The sequence below is a fragment of the Sapajus apella genome, unplaced genomic scaffold (genome assembly GCF_009761245.1).
Source record: "Sapajus apella isolate SASKATOON/1434 unplaced genomic scaffold, GSC_monkey_1.0 scaffold62, whole genome shotgun sequence".
Taxonomy (NCBI): Eukaryota; Metazoa; Chordata; class Mammalia; order Primates; family Cebidae; genus Sapajus; species Sapajus apella.
The window spans coordinates 11233783-11243664 of NW_022437002.1; the positions used below are offsets into that span (position 1 = coordinate 11233783).

General features: G+C 41.0%; 1 protein-coding gene and 1 long non-coding RNA gene across 10 annotated transcripts in view; one reads left to right on the forward strand and one right to left on the reverse strand.

Annotated features, from left to right (window-relative positions):
• MACF1 (microtubule actin crosslinking factor 1) overlaps nucleotides 1-9882 on the forward strand; it is a 410941-nt gene that overhangs the window by 178337 nt on the left and 222722 nt on the right. For all 9 annotated transcript variants that reach the window (XM_032247548.1, XM_032247549.1, XM_032247560.1 and 6 more), the window contains one exon: nucleotides 1698-1790. In XM_032247548.1, coding sequence (XP_032103439.1) covers nucleotides 1698-1790 — 93 coding nt within the window. The remainder of the gene's footprint in view (nucleotides 1-1697; nucleotides 1791-9882) is intronic.
• LOC116529565 overlaps nucleotides 1-9882 on the reverse strand; it is a 16572-nt gene that overhangs the window by 5657 nt on the left and 1033 nt on the right. Inside the window, exon 2 of the long non-coding RNA XR_004259546.1 lies at nucleotides 4541-4548. This is a non-coding gene — a long non-coding RNA (uncharacterized LOC116529565). The remainder of the gene's footprint in view (nucleotides 1-4540; nucleotides 4549-9882) is intronic.

Below are 9882 nucleotides of genomic sequence, written 5' to 3' on the forward strand. Positions count from 1 at the left end.
GGCCGGGCGCGGTGGCTCAAGCCTGTAATCCCAGCACTGTGGGAGGCCGAGGCGGGTGGATCACGAGGTCAAGAGATCGAGACCATCCTGGTCAACATGGTGAAACCCCGTCTCTACTAAAAATACAAAACATTAGCCGGGCATGGTGGTGCGTGCCTGTAATCCCAGCTACTCAGGAGGTTGAGGCAGGAGAATTGCCTGAACCCAGGAGGCGGAGGTTGCGGTGAGCCGAGATCGCGCCATTGCACTCCGGCCTGGGTAAGAAGAGTAAAAAAAAAAAAAAAAAAAAAAAAAAAAAAAAAAAAAAAAAAAAAAATGGAATTATCGGGTAGGGGGCATGTTCTCCCACTCCTAACCATATAGAAGAGGAGACCAAGATACTGAAAAGGGAAAAAACTTGCCCAGACGAATGTCTGTGTGAGGGAGAAATGAGGCTTCCATATGAGAAGGTCACTAGGGTCCTTTAGAGACGCACAAGTTTCAGTTCAATAGAAGAGATAAAGAGAGGACAGCTGAAGGGCACTGTGTCATAGGACTCTGAGGGTATGACAAAGGAGGAAGTAGAAGTAGGATGGCTTGCCCAGGAACTCCCAGTTTTAAAGTTCCACATCCCAGGAAATGCCTCAGTTCCCAGCACACAGGGGCAGTAAGTCAGCCTAGGGTGAGGGTATGTCAGGGCACATTGTATTGTTGGGATGAGATTTTTGGAGTAAAGCCAGAGGCATGGCAGGCGTGTATATCTGTGACAAAGGATGGGATAATGGAGGTGAGAGCAGGCCGAAGACTGGTGAGGGAAGAGAGGCATCTCTCTTTTCTTTCTCTCTCAGAACCAAAAAAAAAGAAAGAAAAAAAAAAAGAGAAATCTTGGCCCTGACGGCCATAAAAAAGTGAGGAGAGAGAGAGAGAGAGAGAGAGAAAATAAGATAAAAGAAAATAAAAGAAGAGAAATCTTGGCCCTGATGGCGATAAAAAAGCGACTCACAATACCTTGTGCTTGCGAGGTTGCTTTGCTGATGAGAATGTAAAATGGCATAGCCACACTGCTGATTTCTTGTAAAGCAAACATATATCATATATGGTATGTTTTTTTGCATTACATATACCATTTAACCCAGCAATCCTACTCCTGGGAATGTACCCTAAAGAAATTACTATTCTTACCTAAAAACCTGCACATGAATATAGGAACTTTATTCATAATTGCCAAAAAATAGAAATATTCCACATATCCTTAAATGGATGAACGGATGAACAAAGAGTAGCATCTCTGTAATGGTGAATACTACGCAGTGATCAAAAGGAGCAAACTATTGATACATGCAACAGTTTGGATGGCAGTTTCAAGGGTGTTATGCTGAGTGAAATAAAAAGGCAGTTTCAAAATGTTGCATGCTGCATGATCCCATTTATCCAACACTCTGGAAAAAGCAAAACAAGGGATCAGGATCTAATCAGTGGTTGTCGGGAATTAGAGGTGAGGGTAGGGTTTGCCTACAAGGAGGGGCCAGCACAAGGGACCTTTTTGGGGTGACGAAAGTGTTTTGTGGTGGTACTTGCATGAAACTATATAGGTGTTAAAACTCACTGTACACCAAAAAAGAAATCAGTTCAACTGAAAATCAAAAATGAAATTATGTAAAAATTGAATCAAAACAAAAAGTCCTAGAGCTCTAGCCTTGCTTTTGTTTCCTTTACAGGTGAAACTAGTGAATATTCGCAATGATGACATCACAGATGGCAACCCCAAGTTGACCCTGGGTCTGATCTGGACCATTATTTTGCATTTCCAGGTAGGGTCTATGAAGTATGGGATTTCTGTTGCTTGGTTTGGACATGGCCTAGAAAGTTGCACTGCTTTTCACAGACGGCATTGAGTCTTCTCTCTATTTTGAAGTGAACAAAGGTGGATGGGAGATGGAAAGGAAATTAAGATTGGTCTGGAGACAAGCTATTGTATTGTAAACCCAGAACTTCCTAATTCTTTGCTTAATGAAATGGAGGGATTTTTTTACCCATTTGTGGTTTGGCCCTGGCCTCAGGTTATTAGAGGCCTCTTTGCTCAGCTGAATCAAAATGAGGGTCTTGAAGGACTCAGATTATGAGGGTTGAGAAAAGCTATTGCTGTTAATGCTTTAGAAGGATGGAGTGAAGGTTCATAACCCTTCTCTAATGTAGACTTTTCTTCATCTCTAATAACCTTTAAACAAGCCTCGTTAATTAGAACACTTTAGTTTCTGGGTTTGTATATGTGCTGGCAAGCACAACTTTGTAGCAGCCATCACACCAAGAGCAACTTGAAGAATGTTCACATGGTCACGTGGCCTTCCTCCTAAGAAGGCAAATCCTCTTTAGATCTGAATTGCTATTGGAAAAATACAGCCCTATTTTTATAAAAAGACCGCTCTTTTACATCCCTTTTAGCTCAACCAAACAAAGCTATTTCTCAGACAGCTCTCTGATAACTGTTGCTGCACACAAGGCTGATGGATTAGAAGGAGCACTCCCTCAGCAAGTGGGAATAGAAGGCAAAGTGCTGACTCCAGGGATGAGGCCAAGGAAACATCCTAGCTGGGGAGTTGGTGCTACCTGCTGGTTAAAGATAGAACAACAGGTCTCCCCAAATTCCTGAGAGAAAAATCTGAGTGCTCAGGCTTGTTTCTTGAGGCTCTAGTTTGGAACCAAGTTATCAGCCTGGGTAGGGCTAGGATTGTATGGTGGTAACATGTATTTTTGTGGAGCCACAGGGTATTCTCAGGCAAGCTCAGGGCATAGAGATAAGCAGGAACATGAACTTGGCAGGTGTGCCCTGGCAGGATGGGAAACTTTGTTGAGCTTTCATGGAAGACTGCAGTTATCCTTTTGGAACTCTTACGAACAAAGGAGCTTTTAGAGAAATGTGTTTGTTTTTTGGCCACAAACCTGCCCTCACTGTGAGTGCCCAATGTTAGTCTCATAGGTGTGAGGTAAGGAGAACTTATTAACTGTTTCTGTTTACCCCAACTACAACTAAATTCCCTCCCTCCCTCCCCCTCCCTCCATCCCTCCCTCCCTTCCTTCCTTTCTTCCTTCCTCCCTCCTCCCCCCTCCTTTCCTTTCTTTCTTTCTTTCTTTCTTTCTTTCTTTCTTTCTTGTTGGAGTTTCACTCTTGTTGCCCAGGCTGGAGTACAATAGTGTAGTCTTGGCTCATTGCAATCTCTGCCTCCTGGGTTCAAGTGGTTCTTCTGCCTCAGCCTTCCAAGCAGCTGGGATTACAGACACCCACCACCATGCCTGGCTGATTTAAGTGTTTTTAGTAGAGACGGGGTTTCCCCATGTTGGCCAGGCTGGTCTCAAACTCCTGATCTAAAGTGATCCACCCACCTCGGCCTCCCAAAGTGCTGGGATTACATGCATGAGCCACCATACCAGGCCATAACAAGTGTTCATACCAGGCCATAACAAGTGTTTAAAGAGAAAAAAAGTACTTTTTTTTTTTTTTGGAGATGGAATTTCACTTTTGTTTCTCAGGCTGGAGTTCAATGGCATGGTCTCAGCTTACCCCAAACTCCACCTTCCAGGTTCCAGCGATTCTCCTGCCTCAGCCTCTCAAGTAGCTGGGATTATAGGTATGCACCACCACACCTAGCTTATTTTGCATTTCTAGTAGAGACGGGGTTTCTCCATGTTGGTCAGGCTGATCTCGAACTCCTGACCTCAGGTGATCCGCCCGCTTTGGCCTCCCAAAGTGCTAGGATTACAGGTGTGAGCCTCTATGCCCGGCCAGGAAAAAAAACAAAACAAAACATTTTCTTGGAGCATTTAAAAATTTTATTTCTTTCTGTTTAGTAGTTTTCAAAATAATTAGTTGGTTCCCTAAGATTCTGCAAAGGTAACCAATGATAGTTTCTTTGTTCAACATTATTTTTTTTAGTATCACTGTGACTCATGAATTTTTAAACAGACTTAATTTTGTTCCAATCAAATAGAGTTGTTGTTGTTCTTCTTCTCCTTCTTCCTCCTTCTTTCTTATTTCTTCTTCTTCCTCTTCTTCTTCTTTCTTCTTTCTTCTTCTTTTTTAAATAGAGACGAGGTTTCACTTTGTTAGCCAGGATGGTCTTGATCTCCTGACCTCGTGATTCGCCTGCCTTGGCCTCCCAAAGTGCTGAGAGTACAGGTGTGAGCCACTGTGCCTGGCCATTATTCTTCTTAATAAAATCAAATAGCTCCATCTTTGGCTGTAAAGAGGCTTTCAAGTTAACTCTGAGTCCTTTGGCATGACCGTAGGGGTCTTTAATAATTTCCTTTATTTCTTGTGTGATGAGGTGTTCCAGGCTCTTTTTTAATATTTTCTGTCCCAAGCCTGAAATTCTTAATTTCTCCAAGGAACTGGTTCTCTATTTATTGACTATAGTCTGAATGCTCCTAGGTTGCCCATTATTTCTAGGCTTTTTTTATGGACAGAGCTAGGCAATACTTGTATTATTTCTTAAAACAAACAAAAAAACATGAATTTGTACTGATATTTCTAATTCAAATTTAGGATTACAGGGTTTTATTTAACTTCTTTGACTTTCTATTTGTATCTCTTTTTTTCTTATACTGCAAATCTTGATCTTAACAGTATTGTGGTTACTTTTCTCCTATACACACATAGATCTATAAAATGATACATATTATTTGTAATATATATGAATCTAAGTAACAATATGAATGTTATTAGCAATATGATTACTTTGAAGTTTATTATTTCATTGCAGTTCTTTTTGTCCTTAGTGTATGTTTTCTAAGGATGTGCAAATAATTGTATTTTATTTTATTTATTATTTTGAAAAAGCAGACAGGGTCTCACTATGTTGTCCAGGCTGATCTTGAACTCCTGGGCTCAAGCCATTCTCCTGCCTCAGTCTCCTAAAGTTCTGGCGTTATAGGCATTAGCCACTGGGGCCAGCCACAAATTACTATATTTTAAAGTCACTTGAAATAATTTCTCTCGGTTGTTGTTAAGCCACAAATTCAAAACACAATTAAGGTTCATTTGTTTCTATTTCCTTTCAGTTTTAAGGGGCTGCTTTTTCCCTTTCAATTTTATCTTACATTATGCAGATCATTTACATTGTTCCAGAAGGAAATTTTAAAAAGTTAAATACGAGGTGTGTTCAGAGAAGTCTAGCTTCTATCTCTGCTCCCTCTATTCTGTATCTTTCCCTTCTCTGTAGTTAGCTAAGTAATTTTTTTTTTTTTTTTTTTTTTGGAGACTGAGTCTCACTGTTGCCCAGGCTGGAATGCAGTGACATGATCCCGGCTCACTGCATCCTCTGCCTGGTTCGAGTGATTCTCCCACCCCAGCCTCCCGAGTAGCTGGGATTACAGACACTTACCACCACGCCCAGCTAATTTTGCATATTTAGTAGAGACGGGGTTTCACCATGTTAGCCAGGCGGATCTCGAACTCCTGACCTTTGGTGATCCGCCCACTTCCCAAAGTGCTGGGATTACAGGCATGAGCCACCACACCTGACCTGGCCGGCTAAACGTTTTTGCTTACTTTAGGAAAATGCATTCATTTAAAAAAAAAACAAAAAGAAACTTTACTGAGGTGTAATTTACATACCATCAAATCAACTTATTTTCATTGTGTAATTTACTGATTTTTATGAGTTGTACAGTCACCATAATGTAGTTTGGGGACATTTTCATCATCCAAGTAACATCCCTCTTGTTCATTTACAGTTATTGCCCATTTTCATCACCAGCCTCAGGCAACCACTAATTTATTTTCTGTCTTTATAGATTTGCCTATTCTGGACATTTCGTATAAATGGAATCCTATGATAGATGGTATTTTGTATTTGGCTTTTTTCACCTAGCTTAATATTTTTTGGTTCATCTGTGTTGTGGCATGTATCAGTACTTCATTCTTTTTTATTGCTGAATATTCTGTTGTATGGATATGTCATGTATTTTGTTTAAATATTAAGCCAGTTGATAGACATTTGAGTGGTTTTTACTTTTTCACTATTATAAATAAAGTTGACATGAATATTTTCATACCAGTCTTTGTGTGGGTTTATGTTTTCATTTCTCTTGTGTGTATACCTAGGAAGGGAATTGCTGAGTTGTACAGTAAGCATGTTTAACTTTTTTTTTTTTTTTTTTTTGAGACGGAGTTTCGCTCTTGTTACCCAGGCTGGAGTGCAATGGCGCGATCTCGGCTCACCGCAACCTCCGCCTCCTGGGTTCAGGCAATTCTCCTGCCTCAGCCTCCTGAGCAGCTGGGACTACAGGCGTGCGCCACCATGCCCAGCTAATTTTTGTATTTTTAGTAGAGACGGTGTTTCACCATGTTGACCAGGATGGTCTTGATCTCTTGACCTCGTGACCCACCCGCCTCGGCCTCCCAAAGTGCTGGGATTACAGGTGTGAGCCACCGCGCCCGGCAGCATGTTTAACTTTTAAAGAAACTGCCAAGCTGTCTTCCAAAATGGCTGTACTCTTTTACATTCCTACTGGCAATGCATGTGGTTTCCTGTGTCTTTACATCCTCACCAGAATTTATTGTCTGTTTTAGATTATAGCCATCACAGTGAGTGTGAAATTGTATCTCTTTGTGGTTTTAGTTTGCAGGAAAATGTATTATTCAGTTGAATAACACAAACATTTGCTGGGAATCAGCTATAAGCAAGGTCTTAGGTAGAATATCTTGCATACGCAAGATACACAATTGGATGCAGTGGCTTACACCTGTTATCCCAGCACTTCTAGAGGCCCAGGAAGGAGGATCACTTGAGGTCAGGAGTTCAAGACCAGCCTGGCCAATGTGGTGAAACCCCATCTCTACTAAAAATACAAAAAATTAGCCAAGTGTGGTGGCGTATGCCTGTAGTCCAGCTACTCAGGAGGCTGCAAATCATGAGAATCACTTGAACCCAGGAGGTGGAGGCTACATGCGGTGAGCCGATACTGCGCCACTGCACTCCAGCCTGGGCTACACAAGACTCCATCCCCCGCACCCCCCCCCCCCAAAAAAAAAAAAAGAATCTATTACAGAAGATACAAAATTGAACTAGATACAAACTATCTAGTTGGACTCTTATTATTTAGGGGAATGAGAACAGGCATACCATAAAATAACTTGACAGAGGTATACAGAATGAGAGAGGTATGAGTTAGGATGATAGAACACAGTATGAACTCAACAATGGGTAGCAGTTACTGGTAACAACTTGCTACCATTATTAATTGACTTTATACCTTTCAGGGCTTTTGATAGAGCCCACTGTTCTTTTTCCTGTTACCAATTTTACAGAAAGGTAATAGCAGGTTTGGCCTAGTCTGTCTTCTGCATGCATATTGGCTACCTGCTTTTGTCTTGTTATTTCAAGATAGCCAAATGCCTATTTATTTGTTTTCTTGTAGATGGGAGCACTGCTCTCAGACTGTTTTCCAAGTTTTAACTATTAATTCCTTTTCTTTGCCATTTCAAGGGCTTGGTGTTTGCCTATATTAGCTACGTGTGTGGGGCAGGGAAAGGTTCTCTGCTTCTAAAGCTTTTGAGTGACTGATGAAGGATTATGTAGCAAGCCCCTCCCGCCCACCCTTCCCCCACCTTGTCTTGCATTAGATTTGGCATGGTATATCTCTTGCTAGTTATCTGTCATTGTGGTTTTCTAGTCTTTTGTTTTTGAGCATCTATTAGCTGTTCTCACCAAGAACTATATAAAGCCAAGTAGAAAAGCAGAGTAGAGGCTGGGCATGGTGGCTCACACCTGTAATCCCAGCGCTTTGTGAGGCTGAGGCGGGCGGATCTCAAGGTCAAGAGATCAAGACCATCCTGGCCAACATGATGAAACCCATCTCTACTAAAATACAAAAATTAGCTGGGCGTGGTGGTGTGCGCCTGTAGTCCCAGCTACTTGTGAGGCTGAGGCAGAAGAATTGCTTGAACCCGGGAGGCGAAGGTTGCAGCGAGTCGAGATCATGCCACTGCACTCTAGCCTGGCCCCTGGCGACAAAGTGAGGCTGTCTCAAAAAATAAAAAAAAGAAATGCAGAGTAGAACTGTTACATGTTAGGGAATCAGCAAAATTGTTATTATGGTCAGTTTCTACTATTGGTGTTAATGAAGTAGAATAATTATGTACATGTAGACATAGGTGATAGTTTTCACCTCAAGGAAGTATTCAGTTGAAGGAGAGGGGAGAGGCTGGTTCCAGGTTAAAAGTTTGCGACTACTGATGAGGCTGGTAATATTGATAACTTCGTGGAGAGGTTTATGGCTTCTAAAATGCTTTAACACATATATTTTTTTAAATGTGCTAAATGTCAGGGGTTCTTTTTAATTTCAAGTTTTTAGTTATGAAAATCTCAAAATACTCAGAAGAGTATTATAACAGATCCTTATGTGTGTAGTTGCCTTCAGAAATTAACAGGTGTTAATTTTGTTATATTTGCTTCAGGGTTTTTTCTCTCTCTTCCTCTTTAAAGAAATAAAACATCTCAGATACATCCAACTTTCTTGCCCTCTCTGCTCCCCAGGTAAATATTATCCTGAAGTCAATGTTTATCCTTCCCATACATGCTTTTGTACATTTACAGCAGATGAGGTATTCATAAACAATATGTATACTGTTGTTTGCATGTCTTTATATTTGAAACACATAGTATCTTTGGTATTTCCCTTTTTCCATCTTTTTCCTAAACTTTTGTTTATCTGTGTTAATAGAGGGAGACCTGATTTCTTCATTTTAACTAGTTTAATGTAAGTGGTGACCCTTGCAGCTATGTAATAAACCTATTATTTGCAATGTATTATTTAATTGTATGAATAAAACATTCATTGCTACAGTGAATATCTGTGTATATGCATCCTTGTGCATATAGCAAAGAGGGTTTTGGGATTGACACCTGGACTGGAATTGCTGGGTTGTATACTTTCCTTCAGTTTGCCTGTATTTTGCCAAATTCCTCTCAAAAGTACTGTATGACTTACAGTATTGTATTGGATAACATTTACTTTTTTTTTTGGTTAACATTTACTATTGTTTGACATATTACATGCTTACTTGTTTATTTGCTGCCTGGATTTCTGCATTAGTATGTAAACTTAACAGTGGCAGGGATTTTGTCTCTTTTGTTCTTTTCTTTGCCTGGCATAGAATAGGCAGTCAGTAAACATTTAAGTGAGTGGATTATTTCATAAATTTGATCTTCTCAAAGCTTTGGCATAGGTAGACCAAACAAATAGGCTGTAATGTCTGTTTTCTTGTGCCCGTTTCTCAGATAAGGAAACTGAAACACAGAGACCAACTGACTCTTTTGGGTTACACACCCAGATAGGATTTCTTATCTTTTGGCTTTGTCCAAGCTTGTTTTTTTTTTTTGTTTGTTTGTTTTGTTTTGTTTTTTTGTTTTGTTTTTTGTTTTTTTAAGATGGGGTTTCACCATGTTGACCAGGATGGTCTCGAGCTCTTGACCTCGTGATCCACCCGCCCCGGCCTCCCAAAGTGCTGGGATTACAGGCGCGAGCCACCATGCCCGGCCTTGTCCAAGCTTGTTTTCAGGTATGTGTTAGGATTTACAGTTCTTCTAAAAGGTATTATAAGCTCTTTATAGTCAGAATGTGACAAAACTAGTTTTCCAACCCTCAAATGTTTGTTAAATACTAGTGTTGGGCCGGGCGCGGTGGCTCACGCCTGTAATCCCAGCACTTTGGGAGGCCGGGGCGGGTGGATCACGAGGTCAAGAGCTCGAGACCATCCTGGTCAACATGGTGAAACCCCGTCTCTACTAAAAATACAAAAATTAGCTGGGCATGGTGGTGCGTGCCTGTAATCCCAGCTACTCAGGAGGCTGAGGCAGGAGAATTGCCTGAACCCAGGAGGCGGAGGTTGCGGTGAGCCGAGAT